This window comes from Tinamus guttatus, unplaced genomic scaffold (genome assembly GCF_059628265.1).
Source record: "Tinamus guttatus ecotype Peru unplaced genomic scaffold, ASM5962826v1 Tinamus_guttatus_pri_ptg000138l, whole genome shotgun sequence".
Taxonomy (NCBI): domain Eukaryota; kingdom Metazoa; phylum Chordata; class Aves; order Tinamiformes; family Tinamidae; genus Tinamus; species Tinamus guttatus.
In genome coordinates, this window is record NW_028288672.1 from 2,899,714 (window position 1) to 2,919,163 (window position 19,450).

At 36.8% G+C, this 19,450-nt stretch overlaps 1 protein-coding gene across 1 annotated transcript; it reads right to left on the reverse strand.

Moving 5' to 3' along the window:
* Positions 1-2,402: 2,402 nt before the first annotated feature.
* Positions 2,403-16,825, reverse strand: TTLL8 (tubulin tyrosine ligase like 8). The gene is made up of 12 exons (XM_010216628.2): positions 16,750-16,825; positions 15,214-15,305; positions 14,294-14,480; positions 13,953-13,972; positions 12,700-12,828; positions 11,439-11,553; positions 9,809-9,931; positions 7,843-8,029; positions 6,370-6,518; positions 5,206-5,452; positions 3,785-4,223; positions 2,403-2,933 (listed from the first exon to the last, which is right to left on the reverse strand). The coding sequence occupies exons 1-12, from the start codon at positions 16,823-16,825 to the stop codon at positions 2,403-2,405; spliced, it is 2,295 nt and encodes a 764-aa protein (XP_010214930.2).
* Positions 16,826-19,450: the final 2,625 nt, after the last annotated feature.

The following is a 19,450-nucleotide window of genomic DNA, read 5'->3' on the forward strand; positions in this document are numbered from 1 at the left end:
GTATATCAGAGCTAGCTAAAAACCGCAGGCTGTAGTAGAGAATTTCCTGTATTGACAACAAAACCTGCTTTGTAAATGTTGCATTTGAATAAATCATACTGTTTGTGAACTCGACTACTTGTCTGGGGGAGGCGATCGGACCTACGGTCCACGGGCTGATCATGAATCCGATACTGCCAGGGTCGAGCTTATAGTTGATCCCACTGTTTGGGAACTCGATTCGCCCCTAGGAAGGCGATCGGACCTACGGTCCACGGACTGTTTGTGAATCTGATACTGATTTGATGTCTCCCCCCACCACTACGGCTTTCAAACTGCAATATTTCACATAAATATGTAAGAGTTCTGTTTAAAACATGACAAGCTGTTGATGACGAATGATCTTCAACATCAATTTATTATTATTTACATCAATTAAAAAAAAAACAAAAAACAATGAAATCTCAGATTTTCTTCATCCCCAAAGTGCTCTGAATGATTTCAAATATATGGATAGAAGACATTGCTGTCAAAGACCATCTTGTTGTCCATCTTTTCAGGATTAGAGCCGACATTTATAGGTAAATATGAATGTTCTTGAAAAACAGCTGTGCCAAAGGAGCTGTGATGCTTACATCTTTTCTTCCACTTTAAAGTGTTTCCACATATAAAGCATGGCATTTTCTGCTTACGAATCTGGATACCTCCAGAGAGGGAAAAAAAAAAGTCATTAACCCTCACCTCAGGTAATTCTATAGCTTAAAAATACTTATTGTAGAGATGAATATACTTGAATATACTTCAATAAATATACTTGGAGGACGGTTGCTTATATATAGCAAATGTGCTTAGACTGTTAACAAATCTAGCTGTGTAAGCTGCTTAGGTACTCATTCCTCAGAAACAAATCAGGAGCCTCTATTTCAATACCAGGCATGGTACCTAAACATATGGAGAGAATGCAGAGGATAAGAGCAGGAGCCAGAATTACAGGCATCCTGCAAGCACTGCCTAGTGCCGGCCTATCGGGGAATGGTGAGAAGAGGATGTGTTTAAGCTCTCGGCTATCTGTGGAGTTCATGACTCAAACATCTGCCCTTGTTCAGTTGGTATGTAAATCTCACTGTTATTCTCTCAAAAAGCACTTAAATCTTCTCTTAAAGCACTTAGATCAAGCATTAGAAAATAAAACAGAACTATACATGTAGCGAACCTTTACAATGAAGGTTGAATTACAGATGCCTATAACTTTTTATTTCATGACATGCAGAATCCCAATAAATAGATACACCTCAATAAACACAGAAACAAACTCTATACCCACCACCTTGTTGCATATATGTTATGTCCCTGATTTCCAGCACTCATTTGGATTTACTCCTGCTCAACAGTGGTATCTATATATTTTTTTTCTCCATATGCCTCAGTGTAGAGAACACCAATAATATACATTTACATGATTTAGTAAGTCTAATAATGAGAGCATCAATGAGTACATAAAAAGCTTCAGCTACAATATTTAGATATTAACTGTTAGAAATTCAGGTTAGCTTACTATTAGCAATTTAGATAGCAACAAAATACCTTGTTTGTTCCTAGTCTTGGCAAACAATATCTTAAAAGACAAATTTTTATGCTACACTTGACAATATACTCTTGTTAATCCATAAGGAACGATGATAGAGATACAAATTTAATGTAATGTTTGTGCAACAATATTTTCAACATGTCTTAAAAACAATAGGAATTTCTCTTTACTCTTTTGGTTTCTTTTATATCAAATCTGAGACACCTATGAGAGGAGTTTACAGGCGTATTCTTATCCTCAGAACAGAGAGTAGCAAATGTTTCCCTCCATCTCCCCCAGTCAGAGACTTCCCAACTGCACAGAAGGAGAAATGTGCTGGGGTTGAGAGCTTAGTTCAGGTGCAGCCTGGCTTAATCTTTGCCACCTCTGCTATCTGAGTTGCGGTTCTGTGCTGAAAGAAGACGGTGGTTTGTAATGCAAGCATCATTCTGCAGAAACCACACTATAGTCAGAAACAGCTACCGATCACTTTCAGTGACTACAATTGAATCAATAATCATTAGCAGACATAGATCTTCATCTCTAACATCAAATCCCTTGATCCATCCACAGATAGTAACACAGGAGATGAAATAGCTATTTTTATTGACGTTTATTTTCCTATAACACAATCATAAATACTTAAGAATTATTTGGGAATTAATGTTGCCTGATAATGAAAAGTTCTGTTGTACAGACCACAGGAATTCAGAAGGGATTTAAACCAAATAAAATGTAAATGAAAAGTGGATTGAAAGGACAGCGGATGTGCAATTGTACAACAAAAGAGACAAATCAACAAGATACTTATGCTGCGCTACTAGCATCAGACCTCTAAAACTTCTGCTCATAATCCTTACAGTCCAGTATGTGCTAAAAAAATACTACCTGGTATTTTAGAAGACCGATGTAAAGTCCAGCTGAAAGAGTGCGTGCTTGGAAAGGAAAGACCAGCTTGATGTATTTTCCAGATGTTTGTATCTTTTCCCCCTTTGCTTTTACTTATAGGTGGCAAAAGTCTTTGATCTGGAATGCTTTGCACAGATTGCACAGGAGAGCTTGGGAAATCAGTGCACCCAGAGGATTTTGTCCTTACATCTTTTACTTTATATTTTTTCCCTATCTGCCTCTTGAGAAGCACTGGTGCCTTACAAAGAACTTTCTTTTCCTTTTCAATTTTGAAATGTTGCTTGTCATAATCTAAAGGTACCATTGACTCTTCTCGCTTTTGGTAATTGGTTGAAGAATTCTTAGTCATGTCTTGAGTTATCCTTGATGCTATAAAGTCGACATTCACGAAGGGAGTAGCTTTCTGGGCTGTTTTTTTAATACCAACACCTTCTATTAAAAGATCTGTAACAGTAAATGGAGGCAAATCCAAAGGAGCCTCAAGAGAAACAGAGAAATACATCACTAACGGTTTGAAAATATAATGACCCTACAGTACTAATTCTAAATGCCTAACATAGAATATGGCAAAACCTACAAACGTAAGACCTTCAAGCGTACAATAAACACAAGTTAATAGGAAAAAAAGCAGTGAAGCATCTTTGCGGTGAACTACTGGTAAATATTCCAACCAACCCCTCTGGGCATATTTGCCTCTATGCTGAATTTTTCTTAAAGGTCAGTTTGCAGCAAGCAATTATCATCTTTGCTATCAATCTGACAGTGTCCAGCACAATGTTAACATTTTGTCTGACTTCCCAAGAACATCTCTAATGGAAAAAAATAAAAACTCATGTCTACAACAAGTAGAAAAAATATGGGGGAAAAGTTATGTAAGGAAATATTAGGAAAACCAGAAAGGCAAACTGTATTTTGCTCATTCAAAATAGGATGATATATTGAATATTTATAGGACATAGTTGGTACAGTGATTCCATCTATTTATTGCAAATAGACTCCAGAGTAACGAGTAAAGACCAGAACTTCAGTGCTAAGGTCACACACAGCTGAATGTTTTACAGACAAGGGTCCTGTGAAACCATTAAGCCAAGCACGACTTATACAAATATAGCGGGCAGTTATGCTCTCTGATTTCCTCCAAATAAAGGTAAATATTCCTGCACTATACTGATTCCTGATCTATATATAGTGTACTTGGCTTTTCAAACTGAATACAGCTACATTCTACATGTAAGTAAATTTTATGAATGCAGCAATACACTTAGACTGCAAAACAACTTCCAGAATAAATTCTTCCTGAAAGTAAACGTTATGCTATATCCTCCATACCTCTTTCCAGAGAAGTTCAAATTTTCCTGTATCTTTATTTTTGCCCATTTTTTTACTATTGAGAACAACCTTGATTGTATCTTCTTGTACCTGGGTACATAGTTCTTCTGTGACTGGGGTTGAAGGAAACATAGTTGGGCTAGTGTTGATTTCAATCAGCCACGGTTTAAAGTCCTGCCCAAGAATAAAATCTGCCCCATATAACTCAAAACTGTTCTTCCTGGGTTCAACGCTCTCTTGAGCCATTTTCATTGTGTAAACGATGGCTTTTTTCATTGATGGACATATAAGGTTTTGCCATACGGTGCCATGACCTTTCTTTTCTAAGTACTCCTGAAATTTAGTGCTGGACCACATATTGTGACATGGCAACAGAATGTGCCTGTTTGAGGCATTTTGATAATGTTTCTGAATAGAGTTATTGCAGAGATGAATTGAGCTGTAAAGAAAGCAGATACAAAGTGGTTGCCCAGTTGCAAACAGTGCAAAATTTGAAAAAGCAAATTAAGGAGAAATGATCACACTGGAAGCAAAATTGTCTTTGTGCTAAAAGCCACAGAATTCGAATAGTGAAGCCATTTTCAGGTTCTTTCATTTCTCCACATTTGAAATAAAGGATAGGTATCCTTTATTAAAATTGTATTAAACTGTATTCAAACTGTCAGAGTGAAGAGAAGTGGATTCAATTCCCGGGTCTTGGATAAAGGACTGGGATACAGAAAATTTACACATTCTGACTTTGCTTCCATCCTCACCACAGTGCTCTCAAGATACCCACTGAAGGTCGTAAAACATTCCTGTGTGCTGAGCAATGCCAGCTAATCAGTGGAAAACATTAATTGTGGACACACATTAGTGATTCACCTCATTAGGGTCCACACATGAGACAGAGTGCTAGAAAAATACTGATTTATGGAATAATGCAAAATTTCAAATAGAAATCACACCAGGTTTTCCCAAACTGTAGCAGAATCCACCTCTATCCTTAATGTTTGGCTTTGAAAATGTCACATATTCAAGAATGAATCACAGAACATTTTATATATATATATAATATTTTTAGAGTCACAGCATTCTAAAATGCTAGCAAACTTCTTGTATTATTCAAAAGAGATTACAGATTCTTAAGGTGTTATAAAGCACAACCTCAGACTGAGATATCAATATACAGCATATCAGCAGAGATTGTGTTGAAATGCAAATATATCATAGCTATATAGGTAAAATATATAATAGGAAGGATAGGTATATAGGTAAATATAGGTAAAATATAATAGAAAATAACCATTTAATAGGTAAAATGACCTATTTTAATAGGTAAAATGATTATAATGCTGTATCTGAATTACTACAGATGTTTCAGTCTAATCTTGTTCATTTACTTTTGTGCACATAAATTTTGCTTATACTCCTTTAGTTACCTGTCCAGATCATCTAAGGAGAAGTGTTGTGTAGAAAACCTCAGGTAGCTCTCTTTATAAAACCATATGGTTAGAGGATTCCAGTCCGTAACCAGAAACCATTGTCTGATGTCAAATTTAGTGTTATAAATTAGCAATGGTGTCTCAATGTATTTCTGAGCAACCCATTCATTTTCCTTTACTGAACTTCTCCCTGTCACCTCTACGAGCCTCAGGATATCATCCAGTCTATCTTTACATACAATATCTGAAAGAAAAAAAAAAAAAAAAGGAATGTAAGCTCATAGCACTAGCATCATGACAGCTGCTGAGTGAAAGGAGGGGAAAATTTTAACATTATATAGAAAATTTTCCATGATTTTTACTCAAATGTATTATACCATACAATTATATTTGCACAGCAGAAGGGATTATCAAAAAAAAAGGAAAAAAAAAAAAAAGACTTGCACCTTGCAGAAGTACTTAGAAAGAAAAAAGGATGAGAACTGGACATAACACACCTCTGCTTACTTAAAACAGGTGAAATAATAAACACAAAATGAAATCAAAATTCTTACTTGAACTTTTGACTCTGATCCTTAAACACCGAAGTATTTTCTGGTTCTCAAGTATACAGCTGGTTCCATACTAATGCACTGAAGCAAATGAGAACTCACATGTTTTTACTTTAATACACACACAGCATTTTGCTGGCAAAAAAAGTGTTCCCCCAGTTTGGGAAGCTCCTCTACCCTCTAAGTTTACCAGCACACTTCAGCCAAAGAAAGCCAGATTTTTATAATGTCAAGTCTATTTGAATCTCCTTCTCAAGAGTAAGAGAACTAGCTTCTGCTCAGAACTAAAGAAAATAAATTCTCATTATACCTGAACGACCGCCTAAATTTTTCACTTTAAATAAAATATAATGACAATTTATTAAGTTAAGAATTTACCATGCTTTCTCCTCCAAAATACATATTTCTAAGCATCGTATAAGCATAAGGTACTAACCAGGTTCTAATTATGGAAAAAGAGAAGATTTTAAGTAATATATATGTATACATAGATTATTTGAAAGTGTAGATTTTTACAGGAAGTGCAAATATTGCTTTGCCATTATTTTCCAGAAATTGTTTCTGTAACCAGCTAATGAACTTCTCCAGTGAAAAATAAAGAAGTTATTACCTCTGCCACGAGATTTTGCTCCTGGTTTAATTATCCATATGTTTCGATTACCATCTATGGCTTGCTGTGGATTTGCTGACATGATTTTGGATAGAATAGCTTGGCACTGGCTAACATAACTATAGGCATTGCAGATGACAGCACCCTCACTGCAAACAGAACAGTGTAAGGTATTAGTTTACACATCGCTGTGCTAAATGAAGCAATTTATAAAGACTTGGTCATATTTTATAATTTCCTATCATCGCAAAATGATACTTCTTTTATCATGAATAAGTAAAACCACATAAAACAAAACAAGCATGGAAGAGCAATCACTTCTTTTTTTTCCCTACCTTTACGCCTTCCTCATTCCAAAAGGACTAAAAGAGTAATCATGTGAAAGCTGAGCGTGCTGTGAGGAAAGTTGAATTCTAAGCAGCAAACCCTCACTCTCACATTTCAAACAGCATTATGACCCCATGAGAAACATACCGCTATTCTTACTATATGGTCTCTTCCTCAAATACAAAATTAAGATTAATTTCAAAAGGCACTTTCAAAGTGTCTAGGAATTGGGATATTTATTTTTAGTGCTATCATGAAATAATAATAATAAAGCTCCAAATAATAAAGCTCCTTACTACAAAGAACTGCCCTGTGAAAATTTGCAATATGGATAACGTATGAAGTAGGAACAGAGTCAGGATAGCTACAGGAAAGGGTATCATTCCTTACATCAGACTTAGCAAACCAGAAATTAATATTAACACCAGGGGAAAAACAAGGAAGCCTACTGGAAGCACCAGTCCTTGTCTTTGTGCAGGCCCAGGCAAATGGTCAAGTGGTCAAGTGCATATTCCAGCAGATTTATTTTGTCTGCAGTGGAGTAAGCACAACATTCAAGCTTGCCCTAAGGCTGTGGTTTAAACCCACATCTATTGTATACTGCTGATGAGTAAGCCCTATGGCTATTCAACATTTTGGGCTTCTTCCTCAGCTTTCCCAAAGAACTTAAGCGATAAATGGGTTGTACAAACCAACACTTCCGGGGGCAGGGGAGGGGAAAGGTAAATCAACAAAAAATCTAGCAGCCATAGATAGAACATTAGTATCACAACTGAAAGAAAATCCATACTACCAGAATAAACTGTATAGTTTATCCTTTCCATTTTGCATTATGTTTATGCTTACTAGTTTCATAAAAGGAAATACAGTCCATCTAATGACGATGATTTTCAGCTTACACCGTTGGCAAGTTTCTTTGAGATGAAGCTCTGAATGGTCAAAATAATTTCTTTTTAGTTAAAATGAATGTTAGAGTTGCTTTTCTGACCAGCTAGTTTCAATATTTAGGATCAGACTGTGATACGTTACAGAGTACCTTACAGTAGCGTGGGGCTATTTGCCATGTAAAGACCTATTCATTGTTCTAATCTAACTTTTGGCCAGGACTTGAATTTGAAGTACTTAATCATAGCAGTGAAAACTTACTGAACAAGAGAATAGTAATGATTGAGTAGTTCATTCCAGTTGTCTTCACTGAGTATGGAAGAACAGTCAATTCTGTCAATGTCTTTATGTTGCCTCTGCTCAAGGTAGGTCTCGCACACAAGGCAAGCCATGTCTACTAGTTTTCCAGGAAGCTGTTTGACCTTCGTTTCATTATAACATTCAGAACCTTGAAAAAAAACCACACACATCCCCCCAAAAAGCAGGGGCTGTTAATGGGATCTCCTGACACTTTGTATAAGCCCAGATATAATTACAATAGAAAATCTTCCAGAATTTAAGAACTTGCAAACTGTAAGATCTTACCTTATATCTGAGAAATGTCTTCACACTAAAGAGAGGATTGGATTTTGATTGAGGAATATTTTCTTTGCTTAGTTTGAGATTTTTTTTAAAGAGAAAACAAGTCAAAAAAATACTTATATTGGTGTTTGTAATATCATGTAGTGAAGGTCGCATGAATACTTGCATATATAAAATAAAATCAACACGAAATTTGAGAGAAACTTGCAATTCATATTCCTGTCCTTCAGGCAGGAAATGACACCTAACAAAGGGCAGTCTCTCCCCATTCTTCAAGCACTGGGTGTCTTGAGGCATGTAATGGGGTTATTAACACCATGAAAGTACATTTAGCAAATGTGGAAGAATCTACTCAGCATCTCCTGGCTCAGTGAAGCATGATTAGATGCACAATAAATTCTCAGTGCAAGTCTCTAGCTCCTGTGGTGTAAGACAATATTCACATCTAGCCAGTCTTTCTCAGTCATCCACTGAAAGACAGGATTCCAGTGGCTGGCACTGTAAAAACACAGACACAAATTCACCCCATGCCCGGGCAATCCAATGGTCAGGAGCTCAGTATATGCCCAACTGTGGCAGGACTGTTTTTTTGACCTGTCTTCTGCGTAGGTTTCTTCTGACAAATATGTCTTTAGGATTCCATATCTCAGTAGCCTGCCCCTACTTGACCAACATCCCTCTCTCAAGTGGTTTTTTGTTTATTTCTGCATTTCCCCATAGTCCTCCTCTCTCTAAATAACATGTCACCAAGGAGTAACTCATACCAGCATCCACTCAGCCTATCATGACTATCCTCTCAGCTCCCCACTTCCATGGAAGATTGGAAAATTCCTTGAATGGTATGGTTATATCCTGGTTATATCCAAAATAATTTCACCTCATAGCATGCAGATATTTATAATTGGTTCATTTGTTTTGGGGGAAGTATCAGGATATAAACCAACATCACAGGCAGCTGATTAAGCTAACAAATACCAAGCTCCTGAGCTTATCCAGCTCTGAAAAACCCAGCAATCATCCCTCATCTAACTTACCTGGAGTTGGAAGCAAGAATTTCTACTGTTTTCAAGGGAAGCAGGTGTAAACCCTATGAGTTTTTTAAGATTTCTTTGCTTAGTTAGAAGCCATTTTTATATATACGATTTCAAGAAGATTACAGACATACAGAAGGGAGGAGGTAGAATATCATTAGCTGGAAAGGGCTGTGAAAATACAACCACATTATGTGGCATAGCATCACATGCTATTCCAGTATGTGCTAATAACAGGTAAAAGGTAGTTGTTCCTTTAACATCTTCCTTTTCCCCCATCAATAAATCACACTGTGGATTGCAGCAAAATGGAACGGAAGCACTAAATAAAGTAAATATAGTCACTTTGTCTCTTTTTAAACTGTGATTTGAGTTACACTAAGAATCCTGGGCTCTCAGTAGGTTTTTCTTATAGTTCTTATTTATAATAGTTATAAGTGATGGAGAAAATGTGATCCCTCTGCTACAACTACAAGTGTCAATAATAATTTTAAAATTCCACCCATCTTAGTTTCATCAATTAAAAAAATATTGTCCTTTAAAAATGGACACTCCACAAACTACTCCTTAACTGTTCTTAAAAATAAAACAATATGATGATGCTCAAGAAATACCTTTTTCTGGGTGCACATCTGTGGTGCTGCTTTTTTCTTCAGCCTTCTGTGCTACTCCACTGCCAGCGTTCAGATTGACAACCCACTTCAGTATACCTGAGGCTGCTGTGTTCCGGAAGTCCTCTAAAATAAACCACATTCTTACAAGCTCCATTTCAACTAATAAATCCATTAATAATCCTAAAAGAAGCTCACTGTATATTTGCCCTCTAGAAATGAAGCACTGATAAATCTCATAAGCTCTTGACTAACTCTCAACCAATATAAAAAAATATGGGGTAGGGATAGAGGTGCTGTTCAGTTAAACTAACCTCCTTAATCTGAACCATTTATCTGAAATATCAAGCTCTAAAATTAAAAGCATGCAAATTATTTTGCCCTATACCACTTACCATTCATTCACTTAAAATACAATTTAAAAGATAATGTTATTCATGTGTCATTTAAAAGCCTTAACATTCACAGAAATGTGCTATATATGTAGGTTTATGTGTTTGGGAGACAGTAAATCTGAGGTCATACTTTCGGAATTGTTTCACAATTTCTCTGTTTTTATGCCTGACAGTAATCTTCCTAATTAAAGAACTGTGAAAATGCAGTGAAACAAGCTATTATTCTGTGCAGCAATGAAAAAAAGAAGATTTTTTTGTATGAAGGTTATAGGCTGTATATACCTCTAAGACCATCCTACTGCATTCACAACAGTTTTCCATTTCATCACCAGGGAAAATCTAGTGCCAGTTCATTTCCCCTATATAACAAAACCTTTTAGTGGTGCAAAATCAGCACTGGTGTCTCTGGCCAAAGAAAAAAGGAGGTTTCCACTTTTCAAGAAAACGATGGTGTAGGATTATGCCTGATCTACCTTAAAGTAGCCTTAAAGGCTCTGTAGGCAAAGAATTTGTGCGCTAAAAGCCCACTCTCAGAAGGTAGAAAATGTCATTCTCTTATCTCAAGCTAGAGGAAGAAAGAAACTTGGCTTTAAAGCCAATCTTCTGTCCCCTACCCTTGTCATAGGCAATAAGAAGATGACAGACAGTGAGGTGGCTTGAGAGCTGGCTCGAGGGCAGAGCTCAGAGGGCTGCGCTCAGTGGTGCAGTGTGGTTGGAGGCCAGTAGTCAGCAGAGTCCCCCAAGTGTGTGTAATGGCTACAGCCTTGTTCAACTCGAGCTCACCCTCAGCATGTTGGCTGATGATACAAAGCTTGGAGAAGTGGCTGATACCCCAGAGGGCTGTGCTGCCATCCAGAGGGATCTGGACAGGCTGCAGACATGGGCACAGAGGAACCTCATGAAGCTCTGCAAAGGGAAGGGCAAACTCCTCACCCAGGGAGGAATAAGCCCAGGCACCGCCACAGGCTGGGGACTGACCTGCAGGAAAGCAGTTTTGCAGAGAAGGACCTAGGAGAACTGGTGGACAAGTTGACCATGAGCCACCAAAGGGCCCTTGTGGCTAAGAAGGTCAATTCTGGGCTACACAAGGAAAAGCATTGCCAGCAGACAGGGAGCCCCCCCTTCCCCATGCTCAGCCCTGGCGTGTCTGATGTTGGGAGGTGCTAGGTGTTCTGGACCTAGTTTAACACAATATTGCAGCACTTAGTTGAGCACAGAAATGATGAGAAGTGACTTACCTATAAAATCTTGTTTTTCATCTTCCATGCAAATACCGTAACAACGGGGAAAGAAGGTATGAGGGTTTGCTTGAGCATACCATGGTAAATTTCTCAAATTTAAACAGAGTCCAATCTTAAAGAAAACAGCAATATTGTATACACACACATGTTATTTCTATACACATATATTCAATTACACACATGTGCTCTGACTTCACCATGATACCATAGTCCTTCCGAATGAAAAAGAATATAAAAATTGTTTGACACTCACCAAAACTGAAGTGGGCATTTTTATAAAACATACATTTCTGCTAAAAAGATCATTCTTGACGCTCTGATTATAATCATATAATTAATTAACCATATAATCAATAGTAATCACATAGATTAGCCAATTCAAACTGTTGGGTGCTGCAAAGGAAATAGGCAGTCCTCCTACTTCCCTTCCCATTAATCTCAGTCTTGTTGCTCTCTTCCACTCATCCTCATTTCTCTGCTGCTGTTACATAAATAGTTCTTACATATTAAAACTGCAAATTAGTTAACCACCTAAATGATTGTCTATTTTCCAAGGCAAACAATGGAGCCAACTTTGCATGCTGAAGCTAAATCCAAATACCTGAAGCTACCTGAAACTCCACCAAAGTTTTAACATATTTTGCTTTGTGTAAATGGGAATCTAGTTAAGGCACATTTGGGATAAACTCTGTAAAATTTACAGTCAAGTCCAAGCACAAAATGGTGACAATATGTATTTAAAAAAAAAAAAAAAAAAACCTACTTCCTTTTACAAATGATTACATCTTTAAATAAGAATAACTAATTTTCAATCTCTCCCTTCTTTCTAAAGATCTTTGGATATTTCTAAAGATCCAAAGAACAGGTCAGGAGCTTAGCAAAATGTACAGTTTAACATGGACCTCATTTGTAATTTTATCTGCATGGGCTCCATACCAATAAAAATATCTGATCACAGACTAGGGCCTTGGACATTACTGCTGAATAAATTCGTATTTCTTTTACAAGGAATTGCGGAAGTCTAGTACTCCCTTTACAATAGTCACTAATTAGTGACTATTATTAGTGATAAAGAAAAATAAGATCCACCTTGTTGATGCAAGATTGAGTATGATCCGATATTCATGGAAACTCTTACCTCACTTGTGACTGAGTTTGCAAAGAAACTGGATCCTTGCATATGCCTCTATGCAACCCAGAAGCACAGGTAATTGTCATCTGCAGCCTGGGGACAATAAGACTTCAACAAGAAACTTACTTTAGTTGTAAAGGAGCCGGTTTTTGCAAAATGATTCAACATTTGGTCACAATGCAAGTCATGGCAATTAATAGCATCCTTTCTTACGGTCCAGAACAAAGAAGCTTCTTCATTTTTCACCATCCTAGACTGGTATAAAAAGAGAATTTGTATTATGTTCATATAGATGTAAGCCCATGGAATTTGCTAAAAATACATCAATATTAGCCTCCAAAGAGCTATATACACTATTTCTTTACAAAGCGACAGAAATTTACACTAGTACAATTGCTTACTCAGGAGAATATACATTTCCTAGGACCATTTGATAGTCTTTGTGACGTACCTGAAGAGCTCACATATATGGATGCCTCACTCCAGACTGCAGAGCTACCAATACTGACAGCAGATACGCTCAGCTTGCCAGATGTAGTATATTCAGGGATTACTTATGTATCAATACACACTCATGAGGACAGTCCAAATTTAGTCTACATACAGATCCCACCTACCTGAGCCACACAACATTAGAGTGCTCTCTAAAAGATGAACCCAAGGCCAACTCATCAAGTCATCACCACTTCCTAATCTCAAAAGGCAGACACTGAAAGTGGTAATCAGCTGGGCTAAGTGCAAGCCAGACACACAATCCGAAGGACTCAGACCATTTCTTCTCCCTATTTCTCATGTTTGAAGCTCATCTAAAACCTGCACCTCAGCAAGCAATCATAAAGCAAGCCCAGGCACATTTTTGAAATACAATATAGCCTATTGTATTGTCTATATATTGTTGGTGCTGCCAAAGAAATCCTTTTGGTTCTGCCTAAACTCAAGGCACAAGAAGTTTTCACTTCTAGCAGATGTGCCAAGAGCTTGTGTCTTCTATCTCTGACTGTCAAATATTAACTCTGTACTTTTCAATTAAATTCCATATGATATGTACTATCAGCTTCATCACAGGCTCCACGCCCTTGTTAATACGATTTTTATATGCAAAAGCTGGACTGCAAAACTGCATGTTATAGAGAGAAAATTCTTTAAAGAATAAATACAAAGTTACTGGCATCTCTTTCTGCTAGCCTCAAGGCAAATAGTTGTGTCATGCTCTGCCACGTTTCTGATTTCAAGCAAAATTTGGCCCAATGTGACTGCAAAGTAGGAAAAAAAAATACAACAAGGAGAAAACTAAATAAACGGTTGTCACAACAAATTTTACAAGTAATTTAAAAATGTGCTTCAAAACAGAAAGCAAATAGACAGGTATATTACCTTACCATTAAATCATGAATGTCATCTGAACTGTTGATGCAAGTTGCTTCTTCCCGCAAGGTATTTTTCTTTCCTTAGAAAAAAGTTCACAGGATTAAGAAACAGACAAGAGACTGACAGTTCCTGAAGCATTTTACAACAGCAGCTATGTGCCCCAAGGCCAGTACAAAATACCTTAGAGCACAGAAAAAATGAGTTTTTTTCTGCCCCAAACATGAAGAACTGGGATGTGTTTGCCATGGCAGGAGATAAAAATGCCAAAACAGGAAAGCTGTGGTTAATCATTTCATGTTCATCACTGCTATGAGGGCTATCGATACTGAAGGAGAGCATTTGCCATACAAACCTATTTTCTCACATTGTTGAGATACCTTACCATTCTTCCAAGCATTTTCATGGCAACTATAAGACTGGTCAGCTGTACCATCTTGCAAGCCACTTCTGAGAGGAAGCCTTTTCTCCACCCAACCTTTTTTTCTTAAAATGGCACGAACCACTGGGTACGATCCACAGATAGTAAAGATTTTCTTTTCCTAAAAATGTCAAAAAAGTGATAGACATAGATTTTTTAAAAAAATATGGTTTTATTTTTGCATGGAAACGTATATATCAGAGTTAAATTCAAATCTGAATTAACTTCAGAATCAGCAGACTTTGAAACTGCAAGTATAATTTTAAAAATGAGAGAGAAAAGAAAAGCGTCCAGCTGAACAGACACACACACAAAAAAAAATGCTCTATTCTGATGGCTGTCCTGCTGATTATGTCTGATAATCAGCATCAATTTCTTCCCCTAAAAGCTGCAGGGTAGTCCAAAGGAATGCAAAATAGTCCATTACACCCATTCAAAGTTGGGCTATATATACACACAGCTAGATGTAAATGTATTAATAATGCCAGCCACTATCTTTTTCAGTTGTCTAACTCATTTTCATCTACTCTCTAATGAACATTTGTTCAAGGACAGGCAAAACTACCACATAAGTCAATGTTTTTGGTAGTCACTGTAACTAGAGTTACAATATTGTATGTGTTTTTCCACCATGGATTCATAAGCTTGGAGCAAATGTTTCTAACAGCAACAACATCTTCGCTCAAGTTAAAAAAAAAAAAAAAAAAAAAGAAAAATACCCACATTTCTCCAAACTTTCTAGCAGATAATTTATACTTTTAAGAACTTAAAGCTCAGAGAAATAGGAGATAAGATACTAGCAGGTACATACTTTTATGCAATTAAAAGCAAATCAACTCCCAAGCATTATGTACCTTGATCGCCTTTTTAGCTAGAATTCTTGCCAATTTATATTTGTCTTGTTTGGGAGTGGACAGCAGCTCTTGTCTATTTGTGGGGGTTGTCCCTACAGAAGAAACAAAAAGCTATCACAATCTAACGATAAAAAGCTGCATAACAAAGTTTTATTTCAGTACACAGAGGTTATATCTATCTATTTATTTGGTTTTGCTACTTAAATATTATATATATATTAAATATATACTTAAAAATACATATCATAATATAATGCAGATAATTCAAATCTGAGTGAAAGCACAACTTAGAAAGTAATTAGCTAAAATGGGAGAGAAGAAGAAGAAGAATCACTAAGAACTGATGACATGTTTAATGGAAGAGTAGGGTTTGCATTCCTTGTGCAGCTGGAAGTCGTTGTGTCTCCACAGGCAGCAAGGTACCAGCCAGAAAGATGGAATTCAGGTAACAGATCCCACCAAATTCAATCTAGGATTAAAAGTAACCAAGGGCTTGAAAATATTGCAAACAGCAGCAATGTTGACTTAAGGTATTACCAAATCTGCTGTCCTGTGCTTTAGCATCTCATCGTCACACTTAAGTGGGGGGTGTGGAGCCACTTTGTAATCTTTAGAAGGAAAGTAATGCAGTTATTAAAAAAAAAAAACTTCTTTAAACTTCTTTAGAATACAGGTTTTATGTGAGGTTAGATGGGAGCAGAGGGAATATCTGCTTTTCTAAGGCAGACAGATCTGAAGCATCAGAGGTGTCTTGTAACAGCGGACTATGGAATACATCAAGAGTTTTTGCTATCTTTTTCTTCTGAGAGTCATCAACTTCACTGCTTAAATAATACGGATAAAATCATTCTATTTTTATGTAACTTTTTATATAATTCAGATGTTGGAAAGAACATAAAAATAAGCACAAAGACTCCCAAGTCTTGAGCCATATTGAATTAGATGAGACTCTTTCCATCGACTTCAACTGGGTAAATGAGCAGCAGCAGAACACGAGTAATTCAAACCAGGATTGCTGGCTAAGATGACAGATGTTCAGAACAGAGCCTGAGTCAAGGACCCTGTCTAGAAAAACAAATTCCAGAGCAGCTGATATTAATCTTGGATAATTAATATCGGTTAAATGGCAAGCTCAGGAACAGCTAAGATCAAGTCACGATCCCTGCACTGTCACGAGGGGCTAATAGGAAAGAAGGGCTACATGTTACCACTGACAATATACAAAAGAGTATTTTGTCTTTTTGTCAGTTTTGCCTTTTTTCCTACCAAACAGTTCATATTCACATGATTATAGCCTGTTCACTAAGGAGGATATAAACAATCAACACCGACCTGTAAATAGAAAGTTTAAATATGCAATAAACTGTGAAAAAATACTCTGGAGAAAGCTCCAATAATCATTAAATAGGGATATTGCATACTGGGAGGTCTCTGCTGTCTTGAAAAAGAAAGCATGAACAGCAATTTTTGGTAAAATTTCATGCTCATTACTTGAAACTAATAAAATTTAATAGAAAATAATTGGTCAATACAAACTATTTTCATCTTCACTTCTTTCTTCATCGCTTAATGCTAGCAGGCCTGGTTTTCCTTTTGCATGAATCTGATTCATCATGGCACATTTAGCTCTGTCATTGTTCCTTCCCTCTTTGGCTGTTCTCCCTATGAATTTAGAGGCAGTAAAAGAGTTTATTGTAAAATATTTCATATTAGCATTAAACAGTTAACACTAGCTTTGGGAGAAAAAAAAACTCCAAAATTCACCTTCTAGAGATATTTTCTTGCCAAGGGACTTCTCGTTCAGTAACAAAAAAAAAAAAAAAAACACTTCAAACATTCAAAAAAAAAAAGGAAATTATTATAAAACCAAATTGGTTGCCAAGTAAGCCTGACTACTCTGTTTTCTGAAAATATTTGGATTTTTTAAATTATTTTTATCTGACAGAGTATCTTTAGAAATAAAAAAATAAACGGCTCACAATCTATGCGATCTTTATTTGAAAAAATCCTTTGATTCCAACTAGACATTGAAATAAATGCAGGTAAACTGATTACACAGTCATTTAAACATTGTAATTCCTGGTGTGGGTCATGCATGAATCTGCTTTTTGGATCAGAAAAGGGAGAAATGGGGATTTGACAGAACATCAGAATGTTTTTGACATGGAATAGTCAAAATATAGGTAAGGGATGTGACAGGGAGAAAGGGATGAAGTTCTAACAAAAGTTAAATTCTACTCTGTTAATCTACCACCAATAAAATCATATGCAAGATCTTACAGAGGGCTTTTCAGTGTGATAAATCAACAGAAACCCATTCATTTTTATTATTTTTTCTATTAATTTACTGACAGTTTAGTTACAGCCTGCACAGGGGAAGAGGGAAGAGAACACCGGCCAGAACCCAGCGTCCATCTCAGCATGGTGTTAGATCAGTTCAGGTGACTTGTAAAAAAATCTCACCTCTCAGCTGCTGTACGAGTGGTAGAAAAGATCTAGAAAACTTCTAAAAGCCCAAAAGTCACATGCACGCACCATCCTTTTACATGGAAGACCCTTTGGGTACAGAAAAGTCTGTTTTCCTGTTGTAGGGCAAGCAGTTCGCTATTTCTTGCAGATCTCTCATTGTAACTGAGCATCTGAGGCATTTTAAACCCAAGTTTACAACAAGAGTTAGATCCAACAAAATCACAGATATACCACCTTTCTAACCATATCATACGTACACATATCATAAACACAGCTCAGAAGCTGTGGCACATATCATAAAACCGCAGATAGGAGCACGGAAGGTGAGACAATAACCTAACTGCAGAGTTTGCCTCCTCCCATGTCCTTATGAGGCAAGTTAAAACTAAATTTAAAAATATAAACAGGCAACAGCCTGTTCTTGTCCCTGGTGAGCTTCTACAAGAAAACTGCCTGCTGAAGCACACAGGATAAAACATCTTCTCGAACCGCAAAGGCTTCTTTCGCTTTCCTGGGTTTTCATAGGCAGCTGAGGAGGGATTCTGGGCACAAACAGCTCCCATTTGGGCAAACAGATGAGATGTGCAGATGCTTCCTAGACTGGGATCCACAAAATCACATAAAACAGTTCCTACCTCTCCTGTCAGAAGGCAGAGGATCGTCACATTTTGTTTTTCAGAAGACGCTTCAGACAGATTAATGTATGAATTTTAATTAGACTTTTTTAATTATTAAGTTGAGGCTCCAACTGCTGGTATGAGCTAAGCAGTCACATTTAACCAATCACCTTTCTCACCATCCCTGACAGAAAAAAATCCAGTAGCTATATAAACAGTTCTTAGAAGGGGAACATTTAAAACATTTTGAAAATATTCTACAAATTACTCTCAATTGTTTCCCTCTACAAAGATTCACGAAGAAACTTTAAAATTCTATCTATATCCTTTTCCAGCCTTCATTTAAAAAGTTGAATGTTTGGATGTAATTTTTTATTTGTAGGTTGACCTGTCATTATGTCTTTGTGACTTTCAAAAGAATCATGTACTTCTGTGATTGTTTACTCAGGCACCACCATTAAGGAAGGAGATTTGCCAGTATTTAAGGAAAGAGCAGTTGCATCTGTAGCTGACAACATCTTAGCCTGGACAAAACTACTCTAGGTTTTAGATTTATGGAGAGGTTGCTGTATAAATGCTCTTAAGAGGCACTGCTCTAAACTTGGAAGGGTATACACCATATGCTAAAATGCCAAAATTTCCAAACCCAAAACGTCATAGCATGCCTGAAGTGTTCCACCCCCATATTGTACATACTCGTTTCACTTGACTTCTACCCAAAAGCCTACAAGAAGAGGTGAGTTTTGCAGTATGCCCTGAAAAATGGTTTGGGTTACTTCAGACTAAGGAGTGAACTTCTTAGACTACTTTGTGAGCAGCCATCCTCAGTTAAATTAAAAACATGGAAGTTTTTATATTGTCCTAGATCTACTCATTAATATATTCATATACATAACTAAGCTAAGAGGAAAAGATAATCTGTATGGGAGAAATCCCTTGGTTAAGTACAGATATCTTTTTAGGTTTTGAAGATAATGAGGAAAATAAACATATGCAAAGCAACATACCTAAAGCCACATGTTCATGAGTGTAAATACTTCTTCAGATCATCAGTATATTCTATTATTTGGTGTGTTGTTTCTTTGCTGCTATTTTTGCCTTGGCCGGTAGATTCTGTGGCTGGCCACTTAGCTCTGTGCTAACTATTCAGA

Bases quoted from the DNA above. Each gene is read 5' to 3' on its own strand.
- TTLL8 (XM_010216628.2), bottom strand. From the start codon at position 16,825: ATGAATCAGATTCATGCAAAAGGAAAACCAGGCCTGCTAGCATTAAGC. The intron at 9,932-11,438 runs GTAAGTCACTTC...GGTTTATTTTAG, and splicing joins TGAAAAACAAGATTTTATAG to AGGACTTCCGGAACACAGCA. The intron at 2,934-3,784 runs GTATGGAGGATA...GTTTCTCTTGAG, and splicing joins TTGAACTTCTCTGGAAAGAG to GCTCCTTTGGATTTGCCTCC.